Source organism: Littorina saxatilis, linkage group LG16 (assembly GCF_037325665.1).
Source record: "Littorina saxatilis isolate snail1 linkage group LG16, US_GU_Lsax_2.0, whole genome shotgun sequence".
In the NCBI taxonomy this organism is placed as follows: Eukaryota; Metazoa; Mollusca; class Gastropoda; order Littorinimorpha; family Littorinidae; genus Littorina; species Littorina saxatilis.
The window spans coordinates 47105296-47130419 of NC_090260.1; the positions used below are offsets into that span (position 1 = coordinate 47105296).

The 25124-nt window shown below is 41.7% G+C and overlaps 2 protein-coding genes across 7 annotated transcripts in view; both read left to right on the plus strand.

Annotated features, from left to right (window-relative positions):
• Positions 1–24512, plus strand: part of LOC138949723 (arylsulfatase J-like) — a 60960-nt gene extending 36448 nt beyond the window's left edge. For both annotated transcript variants that reach the window (XM_070321519.1, XM_070321518.1), the window contains exons 6-8: positions 1–100; positions 21167–21293; positions 23666–24512. The exon at positions 1–100 is cut by the window's left edge and continues 44 nt beyond it. In XM_070321519.1, the coding sequence (XP_070177620.1) occupies positions 1–100; positions 21167–21293; positions 23666–23881 (443 nt within the window). In that variant the 3' untranslated portion in view covers positions 23882–24512. The remainder of the gene's footprint in view (positions 101–21166; positions 21294–23665) is intronic.
• On the plus strand, positions 2144–17706 carry LOC138949733 (uncharacterized). Of its 5 annotated transcripts, none has more exons than XM_070321539.1 (9): positions 2146–2536; positions 5264–5404; positions 7873–7949; positions 8730–9063; positions 10382–10522; positions 11411–11491; positions 11864–11971; positions 12889–12969; positions 14812–15024. In XM_070321539.1, the coding sequence occupies exons 1-9, from the start codon at positions 2479–2481 to the stop codon at positions 14877–14879; spliced, it is 1089 nt and encodes a 362-aa protein (XP_070177640.1). In that variant the 5' UTR covers positions 2146–2478; the 3' UTR covers positions 14880–15024. The 5 variants fall into 5 exon arrangements, with proteins under 5 accessions (XP_070177637.1, XP_070177640.1, XP_070177636.1 ...); XM_070321535.1 differs by having other exon boundaries at positions 2147–2536; positions 14838–17706; XM_070321537.1 differs by lacking the exon at positions 2146–2536 and adding an exon at positions 3221–3470 and having other exon boundaries at positions 14838–17706.
• Positions 24513–25124: the final 612 nt, after the last annotated feature.

The window sequence follows — 25124 nt, forward strand, 5'->3', positions numbered from 1 at the left end:
ACTTTGAGGACAGTCGCCGCAATGAATTCCTCTACACGTACGACGACTACTACAAGTTCAACCACCGTGCCTACCGCTTCAAGCAATGGAAACTCATCCAGTGAGTGCATTCACACACAAATCAATTCAATTCAAAATAAATCAAATCAAATCAAATCAAATCAAATCAAACCAAACCATTTTGTTTCACGAGGGTAGTGGCATAAGCAATACAAACGAGCATTTTTCACATAATTATACAGACGGACAGATCGACAAAGATCAAGCGATAGGAGAGAGAGATAGACAGACAGAATGACGGACAGATCGACAAAGATCAAGCGATAGGAGAGAGAGAGAGACAGACAGAATGACGGACAGATCGACAAAGATCAAGCGATAGGAGAGAGAGATAGACAGACAGAATGACGGACAGATCGACAAAGATCAAGCGATAGGAGAGAGAGATAGACAGACAGAATGACGGACAGATCGACAAAAATCAAGCGATAGGAGAGAGAGATAGACAGACAGAATGACGGACAGATCGACAAAGATCAAGCGATAGGAGAGAGAGATAGACAGACAGAATGACGGACAGATCGACAAAAATCAAGCGATAGGAGAGAGAGATAGACAGACAGAATGACGGACAGATCGACAAAGATCAAGCGATAGGAGAGAGAGAGAGATAGACAGACAGAATGACGGACAGATCGACAAAGATCAAGCGATAGGAGAGAGAGATAGACAGACAGAATGACGGACAGATCGACAAAGATCAAGCGATAGGAGAGAGAGATAGACAGACAGAATGACGGACAGATCGACAAAGATCAAGCGATAGGAGAGAGAGAGAGATAGACAGACAGAATGACGGACAGATCGACAAAGATCAAGCGATAGGAGAGAGAGAGAGATAGACAGACAGAATGACGGACAGATCGACAAAGATCAAGCGATAGGAGAGAGAGAGAGATAGACAGACAGAATGACGGACAGATCGACAAAGATCAAGCGATAGGAGAGAGAGAGAGATAGACAGACAGAATGACGGACAGATCGACAAAGATCAAGCGATAGGAGAGAGAGAGAGACAGACAGAATGACGGACAGATCGACAAAGATCAAGCGATAGGAGAGAGAGATAGACAGACAGAATGACGGACAGATCGACAAAGATCAAGCGATAGGAGAGAGAGAGAGATAGACAGACAGAATGACGGACAGATCGACAAAGATCAAGCGATAGGAGAGAGAGATAGACAGACAGAATGACGGACAGATCGACAAAGATCAAGCGATAGGAGAGAGAGATAGACAGACAGAATGACGGACAGATCGACAAAGATCAAGCGATAGGAGAGAGAGAGAGATAGACAGACAGAATGACGGACAGATCGACAAAGATCAAGCGATAGGAGAGAGAGAGAGATAGACAGACAGAATGACGGACAGATCGACAAAGATCAAGCGATAGGAGAGAGAGAGAGATAGACAGACAGAATGACGGACAGATCGACAAAGATCAAGCGATAGGAGAGAGAGAGAGATAGACAGACAGAATGACGGACAGATCGACAAAGATCAAGCGATAGGAGAGAGAGAGAGATAGACAGACAGAATGACGGACAGATCGACAAAGATCAAGCGATAGGAGAGAGAGAGAGATAGACAGACAGAATGACGGACAGATCGACAAAGATCAAGCGATAGGAGAGAGAGATAGACAGACAGACAGAATGACGGACAGATCGACAAAGATCAAGCGATAGGAGAGAGAGATAGACAGACAGAATGACGGACAGATCGACAAAGATCAAGCGATAGGAGAGAGAGATAGACAGACAGAATGACGGACAGACAGACAGAGAGGGGGAGAAAGATATAGGGGGAGAGCTAAGAGAAGTGAGAACAAGGACGAGAGAGATAGAGAGAGAGAGTGTGTGTGTGTGTGTGGGGAGGGGGAGGGGGGAATGTGTGTGCACTATGACAAGCCGTAACGCTGTGGGTTACAGGGGGAAGCCCGGGCAAAAGATGGGCTGGTACCCTTTTACACCATGCGGCGAGAGAGAGAGAGAGAGAGAGAGAGAGAGAGAGAGAGAGAGAGAGAGAGAGAGAGATAGAGAGTGTGTGTGTTTTGCGTGTGTGTGTGTGTGTGTGTGTGTGTGTGTTCTTGTTAAGACCGCGTCGTTTTGACTTTGGCCCGAAAATGGAGCCGAATTGTTTTGACGCACCCCGTTGTTTTGACGTCACAACAACGGATGCCTCGATTTTCGAGCTTCCCGCCCTAAGATATACCATGTGACACAAGGATTTGATTTTATTGGTTCTGTCCAAACTATGATAATTTTGTCAGGGTTGAGTGTGTGGCGAGTGTGTTGGGCTAGTGTTTTGCGGTCAAAACAAGAACTGTAGTTTTTTGGGTTCCCCTGGCGACAACATTGAGAGAGAGAGCGAGAGAGAGCGGATTGCCGCGTGAAACCGTGATTTGACACGATGGCTGACGCCGACACGCGGGGTGAACGCCGCAGCCGCTACATTACCACAGACACAGGTGTGTATTATATTTATAGTACTTTGTTGTCCATTTTAGACGAAAAGACAGTTGACTGAGTTGTTTTTGAAATAGTGACGCGCCTTCAACTTTATCTTTCAGGTCTGTTGCCACATGGCTCTGACATTCCAAAATGGCTAACCTCGTTTTTTGGAATTTAGAGCTCACAATCCAGTGACAGTGACATTAACAAGAACTTGATCAGTCATTAATTATCAATGGCTTATCAAGTTGTTGGTACAGGTTACTATGCAAGAGTCTTATACATTAAAACAAATTATGGTGAGTGGTGCACAGATCTAAATACTCTTATACTGAGAAGGCACGATGCATGTTGGTTTTTTAACTTCCGAAAGATTCTGAGATTAGCTGTGCGTACAAGCGATCGAATAGCACTGATTTTATCAGTATTTATATAACTATGTTTTGTTTGTGTCAGTCTGTGCTTGTTTGCTGAATTTATGTGTAGGAGCCTGAGGCGGGTTGAGATCTAGCTCCAATGTTCAAATTTCAATCTCGCCTTAGGCCTAGTAGCTGTTGAATTAGGGAGACCGAATAAGTCAGTCACGGTGCGACTATATTTTTTTTTTAATTCGATTTATTTAATTAAAAACTCTTCACGTCCTGTACCGCACGACTTTGTTACTATACTTAGGAATGACCTCACAGGACGGAAGCGCTCTCTGTGCTTGAAAACCACATTTAGGTCACTTCCTTTGTAAACAAGCACATAGCTGCTCCGCGGTTCGTTCGTTTGGTGAACGTTTTGGTAGTTTGCAATGGATTTGTATTGATTTTTTTTTCACGGAGATTTTGGGACCATCTCTGGTGATGCTGATACAGTCAGTAAAGACAAATTTGGGGATATTATCGACGAATTAGGGGCAGAACAAGTGCTGGGACTCGAAGCAGACAATCGCTTGACATTGAAATTGTAAGCTTAATGTAGTTTAGTTTCATCTCCCCCGTCGCGATATAACCTTCGTGGTTGAAAACGACGTTAAACACCAAATAAAGAAAGAAAGTTTCATCTCTTTGTTCCACCATCACCCAGCCGACGCGGCGACTTCCTGGCGTGGCCGTAAAGTCCGGTTACTCGATCACGTCGCTCTCTGCTCTGTGCATCGTCAAATATGTTCATGCTTTTCACCTGTTGCACGTGAGTGAGTGGAGACTCGGCTCCCCCATAATCATGGTCCAACAGGCATGCGAATCATTAATTCTGCTTTTTACACGATGAGTCTTCTTCTGTCAATTTAATGCATACTAGTTACAAATTAAAATGACAGTATGATTTCTTCATTAATTAACTACTCATAATGATAATACATACATGTATTATACGTGTATACTTTACATACATGTTTTATAACATAAAACCCATAAATGTCATGTCTGACACACACAGATACCCACTTTCTGGTCATTTTCATCAAATCCTTACGGTACTGAGGCTTAGCAATAGGGAAATGTGTTCAGGACGTGAAGAGTTATTTGACCGGGCGAAGCTGGACTGACTTTGGACTTATCATGTATTGGAGCCATTCTTCCGTTCTGGGGACGAAATCCGTCTGTTGAAAAAAAACCAACTACTGTTTGTGTTTTACTTTACCCATACACACGCACACGTTTTTGTTCCTCTTTTTTTCTCTTCATCCTCTTTTTGTTCTGTTTTCTTCTCCTGTCCACGACATTACTGCTTCCCCTCAAACCTATGATGTACTTTTTCCGTGCATGGTTTATCCCTGTCTCTTCCCAGAGACCAGGCAGTCCGGTTACAGTAGCTCGGGTACTTTGTATCTCCTCCAAACTCATCAACTTAAGTTCATTACAGACAAAATAATTAGCATAGCCGCTAATTGAACAGTGTATAGGCTCTCTTTTTCTTTTCTCTCCTCGACATTCAACCCATGGTCCCCCTCGACCACTACCATCTTTGACGCAATGTCACTGTCACAGTGTCAGAAAACTCACTGCCTTCTTCGGCATCATACAATTCATCATCTGACAGAGACTCGTCAGTGGTAAGACATAATGCATTCTCATCATACTCCAAGTCCAACTCCTTTGGATCAGACACACCTGAATGACAATGCTTCTCAATTAAAAATGTACACATGCTTTTATGTGAGTTAGGGAAGTATAAATAGAGAATACTATGTATGGCTTGCTGTGTCGTACCAGATTTTCATGAGTTGTTTTTTTAAATATTGAACTGCGAGCGAAAGCGAGCTATTCACTATTTTAAAAAGCAACGAGTGTAAATCTGGTACAAAACAGCAAGCCATGTAGTATTCTGTTTATCCTACATACTGTACTTACGTGTATTTTACTGAAAATGTCCTGCAGTCGAGGCAGCTAAATTGAAGACGCTTGTTTTGGAACCTCGATCTCTTCTAAAGCCTCGTGCAATCTATTACGTCAAAGCAAAGAAACGTCACTCTGAAAGTGTGGCTTGACGTGTTAGTTCTAAAAATTCATCGAAGGTAATTAGCGAGCGCAATCTTTTTTCTTCTATAATGACGTTTGTCTCGGTGACTTTGGCATCATAAGCAGTGGAAAAACAGGTCCCTGCCAGACTTGCTTGACATGACCTCATTTACATGATATACACACGTGTGATTTGAACGATTATTATCTCACGAGTGTCTCTCTCACGTATACATGTAGGATGATATTATTAATCAAATGAAAATTTACTAATAAAATGTTCTATTATGTCACTAGTGGAACCAGGAGGCCGAGGCCAGAGATTTAAAACAAGGGAGTACTTCCCACATTTCTCATACGGCCAAAGAATGGTGCAGGCTGCACTGGCTAAGAGTCTACCTGCCATACCATTGCCAGATGACACCAGCAATCATCCAGGTACAATGTAATCCCATTTTTATTTTGTTGAAAGGCAAGATTTAACCAGAAAGTAAGGAACTAACTCAGGGGTTCCACTTATTGCACACACAAAAGTATACGCAGTTTTCAGCCTCCGTACACATTTTCACCGACATGTTGCATTTTGTCACGCAAAATTACAATTGCACTCAAAACACTAAATAGCCACGAAGAGAGCACCTGAACTCCCACCTCTGATTCTCCCCACCCGCCTTGTTCATCACTGTTAACACTCGTGTACTTATCGCCAGAGGCCATAGTACCAGTGCTCTACCGAATTGAATCTTTATTCCTTAGGTCACTGCCACCGGCGATAGCCTTATGAATGACCAGCTCTACCGAAGAGGAAGATTGCATTACATTTCTTTGGGGGGGGGGGGGGGGGGGGGGTCATGAGTCACAGAATAAATAATTGATCCTGCTGTGTTCAGCAAAACAATGGTCTGCCTTATCACACATGCCATTAGTTTGGTGCACTGCCGATTCAGTTTACAGGCCAGGGGTGTCCGGGTCTACTCTGATTACATCGGACTGACCCACAGTGATTGTTTTTCAGGCTGAAATATCTTCCATTTAGCGCCATGCAAATAGTTCAGTTCCTCGCTTAGAGGCCTATTACCTGTACAGAGCCACTGCAAAACGCAAACAGACCGATCTGTCGTCGGAAAGTGAAAGAACAGAATCTGATGAAGGGACTTCTTTTAGTTACCTATCATCATCATGTCCAGTGATGGCGCTAGTACTTTTTTCAAACCGGTACGCAAACTTTTATGAAGCAAACAGTCCAGAAAAAAACGGTAGGCTGGTCATTGGAACCAGTTAGAATCCAGCTCAGAGTACTGGTTTTATAGTTTTGCCAGCGAAAAAAGACCGGTAGTTCTAAAAATCAACGGCAGCCAATTTTGTTCCGGGATTTTTTCGTTTCAACCGGTAAAATACCGGTAATTACCGGTTAACGCCAACACTGCATGTCTTCTCAATCGTAGTGAGAAAAACACACTTCTCCTTCGCGTTTTTTCCCCCAATTAAGTTTGTAATGGTACGCGTTTTCCCCGGCTCATACGCATTTTTTCAGTCATGTTGTGTATGCAAACGCAAAAAGCAAAAACCCAGTGGAACCCCTGACTAACTAACTGTTATGCAATACTTCTGGAGGGGTGATCACACTACAGTTAACACAGTTTAGTTATGACTAAGATATGTAGTTAAATTGCTATTCTGATACACATTGGAGAATTCAGGGTTATGATTTGATAGTCTCACATGTACATGGACCTATTTCGGTCATAAGGCCATATATGTCAACGGAAGCTGCTCAATATCCTATATATATATTTACAACAATAAAGCATGCTTCCTGTTTCATCACCGTGGATGAATTAAGTGCTTGCATGCACATACCTGGTCAGGTTTGCTTCTGTTACTGGTCGACAGACGATATAGTTTGTACAAAAACTAAATTCTTGCCGTCTATGAAATACATCCCTGGTAAAAATTCAATTCCTGCAACACACCTTGCAAAACTAGTAGCTGCAGTCTAGCAGACGGTCTTTCCAGTGCTTTGTAATGAATCGGCAATATTGCCTTTGCCTATGCAACGCTCATATATATGCAGATCCCAATCTGATGAATGGACTGACCCACAGTTAACAGAGAAAATAGAGGACCCACTAGAGAAAATGCTGAATTCTTGGGATGTAGTCTGATGATAGACGGAAGACAGACAATAGACGGAAGACAGACAATAGACAGAAGATAGATGGAAGACAGACAATAGTTGGAAGACAGATGGTAGATCGAAGACAGACAATAGACGGAAGACAGACGATAGACGGAAGACAGACGATAGATGGAAGACAGACAATAGACGGAAGATAGACGGAAGACAGACAATAGACGGAAGACAGACGATAGATGGAAGACAGACGATAGATAGAAGATAGACGGAAGACAGACAATAGACAGAAGACAGACAATAGATGGAAGACAGACAATAGACGGAAGACAGACAATAGATGGAAGACAGACGGAAGACATACAATAGACGGAAGACAGACGGTAGATGGAAGATAGACGGAAGACAGACGATGTAGTCTGACGATAGACGATACATATATATACGGACGTTCAACCAGTATTTGGCTTCAGCTTGATTCAGGAACAAGAGGGCGACTGCAACTGAGTCGCATGTATAGACAAACCATAATGCCTTTCTCCAGTCCAGTCTATGAAATAGGACTTACAGCTGATCTAGCTGGACTCTACGCAAGCTTCAGTACGAATGAAGTAAAATCTCCCATATCAAATTTATTATACACAAATATGAAAACAGTTAACTAGACTGTTCTAACTGTAAACCAACGTAAAGGGGAAATATGAAGCTCAAAAACAGGTTAAGTCCCAAGCATCATGCAACCACAGGCGCTTTCTGTCTGTCTTTCCTACAGTTGACTGCAGCTTCGAACCACAGGCGCTTGTGACAGAGGACTCTATAAGCAGCCATCACTCAGTTGACTCCCAAATGGTGAGTTTTTATAGAGTAGATTATTTGTTGCCCTGTCTGAAGATATTTTGTTTTTGCGATTTGATTTGTTAAATGTTTGACCTGCATTACTTGTGAGTTTCCTGTGATGACCAAGGCAATGAAATATGTTTGCTATCTGCAGTCTATGTTCTTTTGCCTCTGAAAAACATGCATCAGAGTTGTGCATTCTTTTTCAGCAACTGGTTCTTTTTCTCAGACAAAATAAGGCATTTATAATGAAAAAAGAACAAAAATATACGGTCGAAACAGATCACCAACAAAGGCTAACAAGTTCAGTTGAGTTGCCAGTTGGAAGGAACAGCGAAGAATGTCCCAGTTACTTCCTCAGTCGTACTCTTTTTGATTGTTCGATTTGGCAATTCTGAATGATGGCAGGAACTGAAGTGCGCCAGGCAGTATCAGCGAAGTCCTCTGGCTCATTTTCTGTGCCCACGAAAGCTTCCAGGTAGGCTATTTGTCGGTATCGGCGGACTGCATAATAATGTTGTCGAAGCTCAGTCTCGCTTACGACGCATCCAAAATGGCATCCTCCGACGGTGCTGTGACTGTGTGAAAGATGTCTTCAAATCACTTAGCACATTTGAAAAAATCCTATGTAACAAGCTGACCAGGATTGAGATAATCGGAAAACGTGGCCGAATTGTCCCAATTCTCATGACTGCACAGGTGAAAGCAGCTGTGGAACTGCTTGTGCAAAAAAGGGATGATGCTGGTGTCAGCGGCTCCAACAAATTTGTGTTTTCTTGCTCATTCTTTCAGTCGGAGGGGCACATTCGGGGATCTGACACGCTTCGAAAGTTTGTGACATCAGCGCAGTTGGCAGAGCCACAGTTCATCACATCTACTTCACTTCGAAAGCAGGTTGCTACTCTGTCCCAGATAGTCAGTTTGAAGGACAACGAGCTGGATGCCCTTGCTCAGTTTATGGGACACCGCGAGTACTACCGCCTCCCATCAGACATGATGCAGTTGGCCAAAGTCAGCAAATTACTCCTTGCCCTTGAAAAGGGGAAGCTGCAAGACCACCAGCGCTGCACCCTGGATGAGATGGAAGTGGCTGAAGATGAAGCCATCACCTCGGATGAGGAGGCAGGTATGTGTGACATTTTGAACATGAATTCCTTTTCCCGCAGTGGGGCACTGCGGTTATGAAATTAAAGGCCCCTCCTGTTTTTGGAACCGCAGGAGCTTTCTAGTTTGCTGTTAGGTAGATTTTTGGTTCCTCTTTCCTGTCATGCTCTCTTTTTCTTCATGAATTCTTTTCTTTTTTCTGCCTTCTTGCTCATTCACCTGTATTTTTTCCAAAAATCTCTTCTCTTGCCGCTTGTCTCGCGATTCATGTATAGTTTAATCTGTTAGTGTTCTGATGTAAGTCCAGCAGTAGATAGGTTAAGCCTATTTTAACATACTGGAAACTGGTAATCTTCCAGTAGGTATTAATTTAGTTTTACTAAAGCCTGCTGGGACACAAGTAATGGGTTAGTGCATTTGTAAACAGGAATCGCTTGACAAGTGGCCCCCTTCATCCCCCCCTTCCTCGTCCTGATATGGCTCTGCGTAGTCGGCTGGACGTTAAGCAACAAATAAACAAACAAACATGAATTCCTTTGCTCTTTTTGCACAAAATGAACACAGCTAGACTATCTCTAAATCTAGTATTGTAATAACCTTTTTTTTGTATTCTTAAATTCATCTTCTTCTCCTTCTGCTTCTTCTGCCTCTTCTTCTTCTTCTAAATTGGGGGGCTGGGATGGCTCATTCGGTACACAGCGTGGACTACATATAGTTCCTCTGACTCTCATAGTCACAGGTTTGAATCCCGGTCTCCCTCTCTCTGGTATCGCCTTTGTTGTGGCTAGTGACATTGAACCACCAATACAATTTTATTTCAATCAATCAATATGAGGCTTATATCGCGCGTATTCCGTGGGTACAGTTCTAAGCGCAGGGATTTTTTTTCTTTTCAATTTTTATTCAAGGCGCAGGGATTTATTTATGCCGTGTGAGATGGAATTTTTTTACACAATACATCACGCATTCACATCGGCCAGCAGATCGCAGCCATTTCGGCGCATATCCTACTTTTCACGGCCTATTATTCCAAGTCACACGGGTATTTTGGTGGACATTTTTATCTATGCCTATACAATTTTGCCAGGAAAGACCCTTTTGTCAATCGTGGGATCTTTTACGTGCACACCCCAATGTAGTGTACACTAAGTGTATTTGTTTTAAATCTAAATTGAGAACGTTCATACTTCAATGCACACTACAATGTGATATATTGTGCAAACATTAATTTGCATTACACAATAAAGCAAACATTAATACTACGGTACTTACTACATAAACTTTTGTACTTGCGATCTAGGATTTTATCTATTCTATCATATTGTAACTATTATTTACAGAATTTGTTGAAAAGGGTCACAGCCCTATTCCAGAACGATCTGCATCAGGAAGGTTCGCAACAAAAGACTCTTTGGCACCGCCACATAACCAGCCCTCTCCGCCTATGCATCAACCTTGTCCTGCTACAGCTGCACCTGACAGTAAGTCTTCTTCTTCTGTGTACGCATGCTATCAACTACAGTACTGCAAGCACTCCCAGTTTCGGATAAAAACAAATGCGATTGGTCACTTTGGCAGAAATAACAACTGTGAACAGAATGTTGATAGTAAAAGAAAGTAAGGAAGCAGGAAAGATGAGCCGGTGCCTACCTAACAGCAAACTAGATAGCTCCTGGTGTTCAAAAACAGGAGGGGCCCTTAATTTAAGTCCGCAGCGCTCCACTGCAGTAGGTGACAGTAAGGGACAATATGGGCTGAATCCATCCCATCTACATGGTGTTGGAGTGGGGACAGGACATATTTGAATGGCGATGTCGCTGTTCAGTGTCTGAAAGTCTCTTAAGTTTGTAGTTGCAAACATGACTTTTCTTTCTCTCTCCCCCCCCCCCCCCCCCTCCTCACTCCCACAAAGTAACATAGTAGATTTAATTTCTTATTTGTAGCTGCCATTCCATGTAAAAGTGAATACATTTACTTATTTAGTGTAAACTTGTCACCCTGGCATGAGGTAATATGACCGGCACGGTTGGCCTAGTGGTAAGGCGTCCGCCCCTTGATCGGGAGGTTGTGGGTTCGAACCCCGGCCGGGTCATACCTAAGACTTTAAAATTGGCAATCTAGTGGCTGCTCCGCCTGGCGTCTGGCATTATGGGGTTAGTGCTAGGACTGGTTGGTCCGGTGTCAGAATAATGTGACTGGGTGAGACATGAAGCCTGTGCTGCGACTTCTGTCTTGTGTGTGGCGCACGTTATATGTCAAAGCAGCACCGCCCTGATATGGCCCTTCATGGTCGGCTGGGCGTTAAGCAAACAAACAAACAAAAAATGAGGTAATATCACAAGGGTTATTCATGTTTTTGTATTTGTCAGATTCTGCTGATGATGAGGAAGCACCAGAAATCCAAAGGAAGTTTCAACGGTGTGCTGCTGACAGCAGTGCATGCTCAAACAGTTCAGTATATATCTTTCTCCTTAGTCAACCAATTTTCCATGGGGGCGCGACTGGAGATGGATGAAGGTCAGGGGGTTCCTGTGTTTGAGTGGGAACAGCTTGAATTTAACTCACAGAGTTGTTTGTGTCCAACACGCTTGTCGGAGGTGTTTTTTTACGGCGTCAATGTTGGGGGGTGGGTGGGGGTTAAGGATGAGGGGTAGAACTGCATTCGTTGATGCATTTTGATTGTCTTACATCTGAAATGTATTTGTACCTTTGAAGAATAGTTCATTCCTGTACACTCATAACACCGAACACACGTTTATTTATTTTGAACATAACATAATTAATACAATAAATAATTAATTATAATTTTATTATGTCCCCAGGCGAGCCCCCTTCCTCCTGGACATTCTCTCCTGTTGGTGTGGCAATGATGAACACAAGATGCAGTGTATTCACACAGATCACTTCTCCTTCAGCGTCATCTAACGAAAGTAAGCTTTATTGCATATAAATTAATTTAGAAACATGCTGGCGTCACCCCCCCGCGGGTTAGGGGGAGTCCCATATTGGTTGGGACTAGAAAGAATTTACCCGATGCTACCCAGCATGTCGTAAGAGGCGACTAACGGTTCTGTTTCTTCTCTTCTTTTGTCTTATTTCTGCCTTACCAGTCCTTTCACCTATATTTCCTTCCAAGAAAACTCTCCCTACTATTCCCTGCAGTTTTCCAATTCTTTTCTTGTTGTCTTATTTCTACCTGACTGGATCCATCACCTTTATTTCACTTACCAAAAGTCTTCTTTTCCACATCCTTATTTCTCTGCACCCCGCATGTCGTATGAGGCGACTAACGGATTCTGTTTCTCCTTTAACCCTTGTTAAGTGGTTCTTGTATAGAATATAGTCAATGTTTGTAAAGATTTTAGTCAAGCAGTATGTAAGAAATGTTTAGTCCTTTGTACTGGAAACTTGCATTCTCCCAGTAAGGTCATATATTGTACTACGTTGCAAGCCCCTGGAGCAATTTTTTGATTAGTGCTTTTGTGAACAAGAAACACTTAACAAGTGGCTCCCTCCCATCTCCACCCTTTCCCCTATCTCATCTCCCCCTTTCCCTCGTCGCGATATAACCTTCGTGGTTGAAAACGACGTTAAACACCAAATAAAGAAAGAAAGAAATGCTGGCGTCATGTACGGACGATTAACTAAGCGCCCATTACCTAGTTGTTGAATGGCCGCATTCCATAGTGGAAACTCTTGTGTTTAGTTATTTGACAACGAAATTGATATTTAAAAGCATATGTCTTTTAGCTGTTGTTCTTTTTTTGCTATTTTGCATAATCTATCAAATGATTTGAAATAAAGATAAGCCAGCTGAGAAAATCTATCATCTTTTTTTTTCCCCAAGGTTCAACTGACAATGAGTACCTACCTGAACAGTGGAGCCATTCCAAACCAAAGAAGCTCAAATCAAAGGCAACGCGCAACAGTGAGTGGAAACATAATCATTGTATTTATACCTCTTCTTTCTCTTTGTGAACTGAGCTTTAAGGAGCTGACTCAATCCACACAAAAGTTATTCCTTTAAAGTAGAACAAAACCAGTAAACTAGATAGTTATTGTGTTTTTGAGTAAGGTAATATCCTTCTCTGAAGCACTTGGAAGGAAAAATAGAGCCTGTTCATAACGTGTTAACTGTTAATCTAACTAGGAGCGTATAGTTATTGTGTTTTTGAGTACGGTAATACCCTTCTCTAAAGCACTTGGAAGGAAACATAGAGTATGTTCACAGACCTGTTTACCCTCCCGGAATTATTACGGATTTAGGGTCTAAATTCCGGTATTACGGAAATCTACCGGAAATTCCGGTCACGAGAACCATTTCCGTGTGTGAAAATTTAAAGTCGAAATTGTAGTACTAGTAGTCACCGGGATTTTGATTTCCCGGAAACCCTTTTAGCTCAAGGCCGACCGGAACAGCCTTGTCTGCGCATGTGCAAAAACAAGGTATTTGTCGGTCAACGCGTGGTTTTTGTGCATTCGGTCCGATCGACATGGGTCGTAAGCGTAAGGCCGATCTCTCTGGGGACAAAATGCCAACCAAAAAAGCTCAAGTTGTACAGGAATATCGGCAAAACTATCAAGTCAAGTGGCAGTGTCTGGCGAAGTCTAAGAAGAGCGAATCACTTGCATTTTGGTGATCGAATTGAGATCAGTGCAACAACAAAGCTAGTCAGTCATGAGTCACTGCAGTCGTTCGTCCGCGAACCAAGCGAACGTGTCCCGAGGTTAGACGCAGCATTAGTTTATTTACAAAATGCAGTACACAAATGAACATGGAAACAAACAAATTGTGTTTGGCAAAACATGAGCCTGCTTCGCATCGAGTTTATTTGACCAGTATGTCTGTGCTTCGACATTATCTCTTGCTACGGTCAGTGACTTGTGCTGTTGCCGGAATTTGAAAGTCTTTTTGAGTCTAAAAGTGATCTCCATTAATCTTTCTCCAATATAGCAAAGATCACAGTTCTTTGAATTGAAAAACTTTAAAGAAAATCTTTAAATAAAATGAACGAGCCGGTCCACAAAAAAAAAAGGTAGCTTCTGGAGAGTGTTTTTATGACTGGTTTTAATGCAGGATGTAAACAGGTCTGTGTTCATAACGAGTTAACTGTTAATCTAACTAGGAGCGGCATTTTGTCAAAGAGCAGTTCAAATCCGTACGTGCTTTAACATATCAAAATGGCCTTCTGCTGTCGCTCAGTTTTCTTGATTCAAAACTAAGCAGTAAATTGTATAATTATTTAAAAATGAATAAATAAGTGGATCAGTTAACAAGTGCAATGGCTAACTGACCTGCCACTTCTCATGCCCATTCGTGGCTTCTGTCCCATGCTTTGAAAATGAATGTGTACAGGGTCTGTAATTCCGGTTTTAATTTAGATTTGAAATCTTTTGTAATTGATGGATTACGCCCACATACACTTCCGTGTATTAGAGGCGGGGACGGGAGTCCCAGGAATTGGAAAAAAGAGGAGGTACTATATCTAACTTACATTGAACAACCAAAATGTAAGCAGCACTAAGATTGACAGTGAAAATGTGACAGTTTTAGTGTACTAGCTTTAGTGCCACGAAGAAGAATCAGAACAAATGTTGACTCGGGAAAATAAATGTCCATGCCCAATCAAGATTCGAAATAGAGACACTGAGATCACGAGTTGTCGGCCTAGACCACCAGACTACCCGGCGCTCATATTGAGTTGGCATGATTGTTCCTTATAAAGTTTTAATCCGATAACATATTTAACCTTTGTATCTCCGGTAATAGGTCTTGTGATATCTGTGTCCACAAAGGTTCAAGCCAGCCACGTCGACTGTGGTTGGAGGAGGAGGTGAAGGCAGTGGAGGCTCATTTGTTAAAATATATCGCCACGCAAGTGCTGCCAAGAAAAGAGGATATCCAGAAGTGCCTTCAGGCTGAAGAGACTCTGATAATTCGTACCTGGCTACACGTCAAGAACTATACATGTACGAAACAGGATTACTGCTTTGCAAAGAAATCAGCGAAACTAAATAATGTTCAGCTTTTCAGCTACTGATCATCTTTCCAATGTTGTTGCTGATCACTACCACTAAGTGGATATATATCTAGTGCAGGTTTGTGTCTTGAGCTGTACTGGACAATGATTTACACATTTATCTTTATTTGTTTTTATTAATTTTGACTATGAGCACACTGGTGGTTGTGTTTTATGTTAAATGATTTATTTAGTATGTGTTTATGCAAATCATTTTTGGCATTTTGAATAAGCTAGATGTGACCTTTCTTAGCACTGATCCAAAGGTCAGTTTAATATGCGGTCAAAACAATGATGGTGGAGGCAGTTGGCTATTTTTAATTCATTTGCATAGCAAAAACGAGGCTATATATGTATTGACAACTGACCACCTATTGAACACTCAAAACTTTTCAAATAATGGAAGCTTTCATGATAAAAACTTGTCTTGGTTATGAAACCTATGAACACTTATAAAATGCATGTGATTACATCAGCAAAACAAAACAAAATATAAGCAAGTGAGTCATATTCTTTGTGGCTTTGCCCTTGTTTAACTGTATTATCATTATTTATTATCATGAACACAGACTACCATAAGGTCCGCTACCCCCCCCCCCCCCCCCCCCCCCCCCCCCCCCCCCCCCCCCCCCCCCCCCCCCCCCCCCCCCCCCCCCCCCCCGCGGGTTAGGGGGAAGAATTTACCCGATGCTCCCCAGCATGTCGTAAGAGGCAACTAACGGATTCTGTTTCTCCTTTTACCCTTGTTAAGTGTTTCTTGTATAGAATATAGTCAATGTTTGTAAAGATTTTAGTCAAGCAGTATGTAAGAAATGTTAAGTCCTTTGTACTAGAAACTTGCATTCTCCCAGTAAGGTCATATATTGTACTACGTTGCTAGCCCCTGGAGCAATTTTTTTATTAGTGCTTTTGTCTTCTTCTTCTTGTCGTTCGCCAATGTTAAACTTGGAGTCCAGCTCTGGTAGTGCTTTTGTGAACAAGAAACAATTAACAAGTGGCTCTATCCCATCATCCCATCATCCCCCCCCCCCCCCCCCTTTCCCCGTCGCGATATAACGTTGAACGGTTGAAAACGACGTTAAACACCAAATAAAGTAAAGATAAGGTCCGCTATTAGGAAAGTCAAAACAATCAAAGTGTCATATGCACTTTGTCATCGTGTGTGACATTTTATTGAGAGAGAAACAGAATCCGTTAGTCGCCTCTTACGACATGCTGGGGAGCATCGGGTAAATTCTTCCCCCTAACCCGCGGGGGGCGTACAGTACTTCTTTGGGATAACAAGGGTAAGGATTGCTCTAATTAAGGTTGGCTGAACAATATATAACAGCAATTTCGCTCAAATCGGCCAAAAACAAGGCCCGAAGGCATCGTAGGCATAGCCGTTTTAACTTTATTATCATTATTATTTATTATCGTGACCACAAACTACCATAAGGTCCGCTAGTAGGAAAGTCAAAACAATCATAACGTATCATAAACACTGGGTCATCGTGTGATCATTATTATTTATTATCGTGACCACAAACTACCATACGGTCCGCTAGTAGGAAAGTCAAAACAATCATAACGTATCATAAACACTGGGTCATCGTGTGTGACATTTCAATGTCAACACAATGATAGTGGTGTTTCACATGTAATGATTGATTTCGATTTTAAGTGCTCTATCCCTTCTCCCCCCCTTTCCCCGTCGCGATATAACCTGCGTGGTTGAAAACGACGTTAAACACCAAATAAAGAAATAAAGAATAAAGAAAGATTTTGAGTGTATATAAAGTGTATTTATGGTACATTTACTTTTGGCTCTTTAGATCAGCTTAATTTGGTATTTCATGGGCATCGGTCAAAAGGTCACTTCAGCATGTGCTGTCAAAACAACGATGGTGGAGGCAAATGGCCTATTTTAACAGGATGTTTGAAGATTTGCTTTTTCAATTTTGTTTGAGAGACAAGAAGTTGGAAAATAGTTTTATTGTATGTTTCTTTGTCACCTGGGGCAAAATTATTCAATCGTCGCTATACGTTTGTTGGAAGCTATAATACAAAGGATAAATTGGCAGTTTTCTTACTTTCTGTTAGAAACAAAAGTATATTTTTCATTTGTTGCAATTGAAAAAGCATAGACCTTACTAAAGATGCTGCTAGTTGTTTTGATTGTGTGGACTATTCAGTGGAGTGTTTTAAATAATCTGTATATATATATATATATATATATATATATATATCTATATGCCAATTCTCATGCCTCACAGTATTTTAACATTGGTTTATTTTCCATGTTACAAATATGTAATCATATGACTCGAGACTACCTTACTGTGTTATATTGCATTATTATCATGAACGCATTAGGCCCACTTATAAGTTTAAAGAAAGTCAAAGCCGTGTATTGTTCCTTTCAGAACAATGTTATACACCGGGTGTGCATTATGTGTTTTCATTATTTTTAATCATGAGCAGTTTCATATTTAATTATTTATTTAGAGTGTGTTTGATTTAGCTTAATTTGAATTTTGTTGGACATTGGTCAAAAGTTCAGTTTATTATGCGCGGTCAGAACAATGATGGTGGAGGCAATAGCCTATTTTTCAACAGGTTTGAAGGTTTTGTTTGAGAGAAATAAATCTGTCTTTTTATATTTAGTCAAGTTTTGACTAAATATTTTAACATCGAGGGGGAATCGAAACGAGGGTATGGTGTATGTGCGTCTGTCTGTGTGTGTGTGTAGAGCGATTCAGACTAAACTACTGGACCGATCTTTATGAAATTTGACATGAGAGTTCCTGGGTATGAAATCCCCGAACGTTTTTTTCATTTTTTTGATAAATGTCTTTGATGACGTCATATCCGGCTTTTCGTGAAAGTTGAGGCGGCACTGTCACGCCCTCATTTTTCAACCAAATTGGTTGAAATTTTCGTCAAGTACTCTTCGACGAAGCCCGGGGTTCGGTATTGCATTTCAGCTTGGTGGCTTAAAAATTAATTAATGACTTTGGTCATTAAAAATCTGAAAATTGTAAAAAAAAATAAAAATTTATAAAACGATCCAAATTTACGTTTATCTTATTCTCCATCACTTGCCGATTCCAAAAACATATAAATATGTTATATTCGGATTAAAAACAAGCTCTGAAAATTAAATATATAAAAATTATTATCAAATTTTTTTCCCCGAAATCAATTTAAAAACACTTTCATCTTATTCCTTGTCGGTTCCTGATTCCAAAAATATATAGATATGATATGTTTGGATTAAAAACACGCTCAGAAAGTTAAAACGAAGAGAGGTACAGAAAAGCGTGCTATCCTTCTCAGCGCAACGAATACCCCGCTCTTCTTGTCCATTCCACGTGCACTGCCTTTGCCACGGGCGGTGGAGTGACGATGCTACGAGTATACGGTCTTGCTGCGTTGCGTTGCGTTCAGTTTCATTCTGTGAGTTCGACAGCTACTTGACTAAATATTGTATTTTCGCCTTACGCGACTTGTTTTGTTTGTCATGTTGGGCAGAGTTATTCAATCGTTGTTATACGTTAAGTTCACTGAATTCTTAAATCTAATGTAAGCGCTGTTTAAGAGGTTTTGAAGGTACAAAATACACTTTTTTTCTCTGTTCTCTTTAACAAGATATTCAGATTTGTTTTTCTTCTTTATTTTAGTTTGAGACGAGAAGTTGTACATGCATTCTATTTCCTGTTCCTTTGTCAACTGGGGCAACATTCAATCACTGTTATAGCCTGGTTGTAAGCTGTAACAGTATAAATTCACTGCTTTTTAAATGTCTGCAAAAAGCAAATGTCACCGTTTTGTTGCATGCCATTGAAAAGGAATAAAAACTACCAAACGTTATTTTGCAAAACATGCTTATTGTTATGATTTGACTGATTGTGTTTGTATGTGGATGTGTGATCACAGGATTGCAGATTGCATGGACATAATCGCCACAGGGAAAATCATTCAAATCCTTACTCCGAAAGTTAACAAAAAGCTATTATTGTCTCAAGAAGAGAAATTGTTTCTACAACTGAACACACAGACTGTAAAATGCATGTGTATACAAAAGCAATTATGCTAAACAAGCCCATCATTAAATGAATGGAAGTCAAAGTAAATAAAATAAAATGCAATTTCAAATGTGAAGGTATCTTAAAATGTCGATGAACAAACGCAAGGGAACTGAGCGCCATCATAAAAATACCTTTCATTACAAGAAGGAAAAAAAAAACGTAACTGACAGACTGATTCTAATATAGGTCCCTGATAACACTTATAGTATCCACCACCTTCAAATATGATAATTAAACTTCATTTTAAAAAGCTTCATGATTATGCACTGCAAAGTAAGCTACACGTTTTGTTTAGCTGTTTCGTACACATAAAAAAAGACTTTGTGATTCTTTGGTCTAAGTGCCAATAGAAGGTTTTGAAAGGAGCAAGTTAAAATGTAAAGGCACACTACCTTATATCATATATATACAATATCACACTACCACGGAAAGTCAATACAATGCATACCCAGGTCAAAACAACGTTCACACACGAGTGTGTATCGTGTGTATCATCTTTGTCAACACAATGCAGGCGGTGTTTCAGTTTATTGAAATACTGAGTGTATGTGAGTGTAATTATGCACATTCACTTTTGGCCAATTTAAATGAGCTTGATGTGGAATTTTGTTATCTATTGGTCAAACGGTCATTTCAACCGGCACTGTCAAAACAACGATGGAACTGGCCAATAGTCACAATAACGAGGGGAAAACATGTATACCCCGGTCAAAACAACGTTCACACACGAGTGTGTATCATCTTTGTCAACACAATGCAGGCGGTGTTTCAGTTTATTGAAATACTGAGTGTATGTGAGTGTAATTATGCACATTCACTTTTGGCCAATTTAAATGAGCTTGATGTGGAATTTTGTTATCTATTGGTCAAACGGTCATTTCAACCGGCACTGTCAAAACAACGATGGAACTGGCCAATAGTCACAATAACGAGGGGAAAACATGTATACCCCGGTCAAAACAACGTTCACACACAAGTGTGTATCGTGTGTATCATCTTTGTCAACACAATGCAGGCGGTGTTTCAGTTTATTGAAATATTGAGTGTATGTGAGTGTAATTATGCACATTCACTTTTGGCCAATTTAAATAAGCTTGATGTGGAATTTCTTATCTATTGGTCAAACGGTCACTTCAGCAGGCACTGTCAAAACAACGATGGGACCGGCCAATGGTCACAATAACGAGGGGAAAACATGTATACCCCGGTCAAAACAACGTTCACACACAAGTGTGTATCGTGTGTATCATCTTTGTCAACACAATGCAGGCGGTGTTTCAGTTTATTGAAATATTGAGTGTATGTGAGTGTAATTATGCACATTCACTTTTGGCCAATTTAAATAAGCTTGATGTGGAATTTCTTATCTATTGGTCAAACGGTCACTTCAGCAGGCACTGTCAAAACAACGATGGGGCCGGCCAATGGTCACAATAACGAGGGGAAAACAAGTATGTGTGTGTGTATGTGTGTGTGTGTGTGTGTACGTGTGTGTGTGTGTGTGTGCGTATGTCTGTGTGTGTGTGTGCGTGCGTGCGTGTGTGTGTGTGTGTGTGTGTTCCCACTGTATGTAAACCAACGCATTGCACTATGCCAAGCTATAACGCTGTGGGTTACAGAGGGATGCCTGGGCAAAAGATGCGCTGGTACCCCCCTGCAATCTGCGGCGAGAGAGAGAAAGAGAGAGAGAGAGAGAGAGAGAGAGAGAGAGAGAGAGAGAGAGAGAGAGAGAGAGAGAGAGAGAGAGAGAGAGAGAGTGTGTGTTTGCGTGCGTGCGTGCGTGCGTGCTTGCGCGCGTGCGTGTGTGTGCGTGTGCGTGTTCTCGTGTGTGTGTCTTTGTGTGTGTGTGTGCGTGCGTGCGTGTGTGCGTGCTTGCGTATGTGCGTGCGTGCGTGTATGTGCGCGTGCGCGCGCGTGTGTGTGTGCGTGCGTGTGTGTGTGTAAGTGCTTGTGCGTGTGTGTGTGTGTGTGTGTGTGTGTTTTTCCACTGTATGTAAACTTACACTATGTCAAGCCATAACGCTGTGGGTTTCAGAGGGAGGCCCGGTCAGAGTCAGGGTTGGTACCCCCCTTACAACCTGGTGGAGGACGGCGTGGCCACAGTAGAGGACATCAGGGGGAACCAAAACTTCTCCTACTTCGAACTCTACAACCTTGACAAGGTCGGCGTCCTTGACATCAAGTTTAACTTTATATATCGTCGGCGTCCTGGAATTTTGGCGTAACCTTTTAATATTTTTAAGTATATATGGCGTAACTCAATTTTTGGCGTGTTTGTGCTTTAGACTAAGTAAATCATTCTTGATGAAAAATACTCCCTAAAAATACGATGGACAATACATGATTATACATTCTTGTATCTTTCTATCCATACCAGGTACAAACACAAACATTATAAGAATTGTTTGGTAGCTTGTTGACAGACCAGCTTTTTTGTTGGTCCAAGGGGACCATATCGTCTTTTGTTTCATCTTTATCGACCAAGGCCGAAGGCCGCGGTTGATAAATATGAGACAAAAGGCGATAAGCTCCCCGAGGACCAACAACAAAGTGCTGGTCTGACAACAAGATACTAAACATCGTTTTTGTCATCATTTTGGTTGTGCAACAAAATGCACAATAACCCACAGGGAGACGAATTTTTAGAATCCAACTCCGGGCCACAAAGCATCGTCACAGTAGCACGAGATAACACGTCAAACTTGTATGTGACGTCAAACGTAGCTTGTTGACGCTTTTCTTCCAGTCTGAAAATGTACAGAGCTGCGATCATACCTGTGAATTCAGTAAGTGTTGAGCATATTTCTTTTCTTTTAAGTGTTTATGACTTTTCGTTGTGGATTTTGCGATTACAGAGATAAGTTGCAAATTGACCATGAGTCGCCGCGGTAATTATCAACATTGATTGGGTCTTTGAGAGTGAATGCTTACAATCGTTGTCCTCGGAAACACAAATCCAAAGCCACGATGGTTCCACACATCAAACAATCAGCCTGATTGGCTTTTACTTTGACAATCCACGTTTCACATGAAAGCTCAAACCCATTCACCACCTCGAGTTATTGCATGGGGAACATGAGATTTATTTACCAGGTGTTTGTGAATGAAAACTCGTGAAAATGATGACAATATTTCGTATTAACAAATCATTTGTTTGGGACTTCTGGGTGGCCGAGTGGTAACGCACTTGCGCTCGGAAGCGAGAGGTTGCGAGTTCGACCCTGGGTCAGGGCGTTAGCAATTTTCTCCCCCCTTTCCTAACCTGGGTGGTGGGTTCAAGTGCTAGTCTTTCGGATGAGACGATAAACCGAGGTCCCTTCCTGTACACTACATTGGGGTATGCACGTTAAATATGTCACGATTGACAACAGGGTCTTTCCTGGCAAAACTGTATAGGCGTAGATAAAAATGTCCACCAAAATACCCGTGTGACCTGGAATAATAGGCCGTGAAAGGTGGATGCAGCGCCTAAAGGCAGTCAATCTACTGGCCGATGTGAATGCGTGATATATTGTGTAAAAAATTCCATCTCACACGGCATTAATAGGTAACATGCGCCTTGAGTCGCCTTGTGTGGTGAGATACGTGCGCGATATAAATCTTTGTAAATAAAAAAATAAAAAAACTTCTACTGTGAAGCTGTTTAAAATGAGCTACGCCAAAATTCCATGACGACGTCGATATCTAACGTTTAAAATATACTTTCCTTTCCTTGTGAACAATTGTTTCCATGGCGACAGACTTGTCCAGATATTTATCCGTGTTTTAGCAGAGCCCCAAACCAATTTTGTTGCAATAATTATATTCACATGCAATCAAGAATTGATTTTTTTCTTGTTGATGTGTGTTTGTTATATTCTCATCATAAAATGATGACTTTCAATGTTGGTTCATATGACACGTGTTACCTCCCTTCCTTGAGAAAGTTCGAGAACATTGAGCAGCTGATTTAACTTCATCCCTTCACTCTGTGAGCATGGCAGAATATCCTTGCCGGGTAATAGTTAACAAAGCAAGAGTCGCCTCCCTTAGCATCTCGAACCTTCCTGTTCTTTCTTGGGCGAGTTTTCTTTTTAATTAATTTTCTTGATAACAGCAATCGAGAATTTATACTGTCACTGTCATTGTGTACTTGCTACCGATAAACAGAAGGCGTTGTTCTGGCCTTGCACTATATAGGCTGTATTTACTAATGGGGAGGTTAATTTATTCTCTTCATAATAGCAATCGAGAATGTCTGATGTCACTGTCATTGTGTACTTGCTACCGATGAACGGATGGCGTTGTTCTGGCCTTGCACTACATAGGCTGTAATTACTAATGGGGGGGTTAATTTATTCTCTTGGTAATAGCAATCGAGAATCTCTGATGTCACTGTCATTGTGTACTTGCTACCGATGAACGGATGGCGTTGTTCTGGCCTTGCACTATATAGGCTTATTTACTAATGGGGAGGTTAATTTATTCTCTTGATAATATTCTCTGTCTAAAAGCAGTTGGTTATACCCTCGACTCTGTACTCGTTACTCTCCAGGACCCCGAAGAGAGGAAGAACCTGGCGAATAAGAAACCCGATCAAGTGCAGAAGGTTCTCGGTATAATGGAATCCTTCCTCGCCGATTATCCCCTTCAGCCCTTTGTAGAGTCTGGGACCAGCGACGCCTGGAAGGACACGGAGACCAACGAAATCAACACGTGCTGGTGTCACCCCGAACACTCAGTGGATACCCCCGACTGCCCCGCACAGTAACCTAGTCTCGGTCAGCAAGTTGGAGGGCTATTCTCCAGAGCGGTGTGCCATTTTGTGACATGCATTTTCAGTTCTTTAAATGATCGTAATGTATATGAAATGACAACTTGAATGTATTCTCCAAACGTTTTTCAGTAAAACTCCGGTTAGATAAGGATACACACGTGCACCAAAAAACATAGTAGGCCCTATTATATTTGTGCCTTCTTTGTCTATAATTGTTAGTGTTCTAATCCACGTCACAAACTTTGGTTCCCATGTTACGAAGTTGACGTACTTCAAACCCCTTGTAATTTACTGAACGTAAACAAACAAAATATAATGCAAGTATTTCTAATTCTTTATCTGCAGGCCATGGAAACATATGGAACCATTTTTTATTAATGAAATCTATGTGTATGGTTACAATGTCTCAGTTAAGTAAACAATTGTCAACCGCGTAACATGGTTTCCACTGGTACACGGCTCTGAAGCATGAGCCATGAACACTCAGCGGACACCCCCCGGTTGCCCTGCACAGTAACATAGTCTCGGCCAGCCAGCTGTATTGCTCTGAGCGCTTGCTAGCACCCTGCTTTTGTCAGCCCGTCATGTCCCATGCTGGCCTGAATAAAGTTTAAAAGCAATAAAGCGTTTCGCTTTGTGAGTAGAACTATTCATGTAACGATTGGGCTTGTACCTGTCTGCTTGCCTCTGTGTGTGTCCTGTCTCTGTCTCTCTGTATGTGTGTGTCCTCCTGTCTCTGTCTCTCTCTGTGTGTGTGTCCTCCTGTCTGTGTGTGTGTGTGTGTGTGTGTGTTTCCTCCTGTCTGTGTGTGTGTGTGTGTCCTGTCTCTGTCTCTCTGTATGTGTGTGTCCTCCTGTCTCTGTCTCTCTCTGTGTGTGTGTCCTCCTGTCTCTGTCTGTATGTGTGTGTCTTCCTGTCTCTGTGTGTGTGTGTGTCCTCCTGTCTCTGTGTGTGTGTGTGTGTGTCCTCCTGTCTCTGTGTGTGTGTGTGTCCTCCTGTCTCTCTGTGTGTGTGTGTGTCCTCCTGTCTGTCTGTGTGTGTGTGTCCTCCTGTCTCTCTGTGTGTGTGTGTGTGTCCTCCTGTCTCTCTGTGTGTGTGTGTCCTCCTGTCTGTGTGTGTGTGTGTCCTCCTGTCTCTCTGTGTGTGTGTGTGTCCTCCTGTCTCTCTGTGTGTGTGTGTCCTCCTGTCTGTGTGTGTGTGTGTGTGTCCTCCTGTCTCTGTGTGTGTGTGTGTGTCC

Bases quoted from the DNA above. Each gene is read 5' to 3' on its own strand.
- LOC138949733 (XM_070321535.1), top strand. From the start codon at position 2,479: ATGGCTGACGCCGACACGCGGGGTGAACGCCGCAGCCGCTACATTACC. The intron at 10,523-11,410 runs GTAAGTCTTCTT...TGTATTTGTCAG, and splicing joins TGCTACAGCTGCACCTGACA to ATTCTGCTGATGATGAGGAA. The intron at 11,972-12,888 runs GTAAGCTTTATT...TTTTTCCCCAAG, and splicing joins TTCAGCGTCATCTAACGAAA to GTTCAACTGACAATGAGTAC.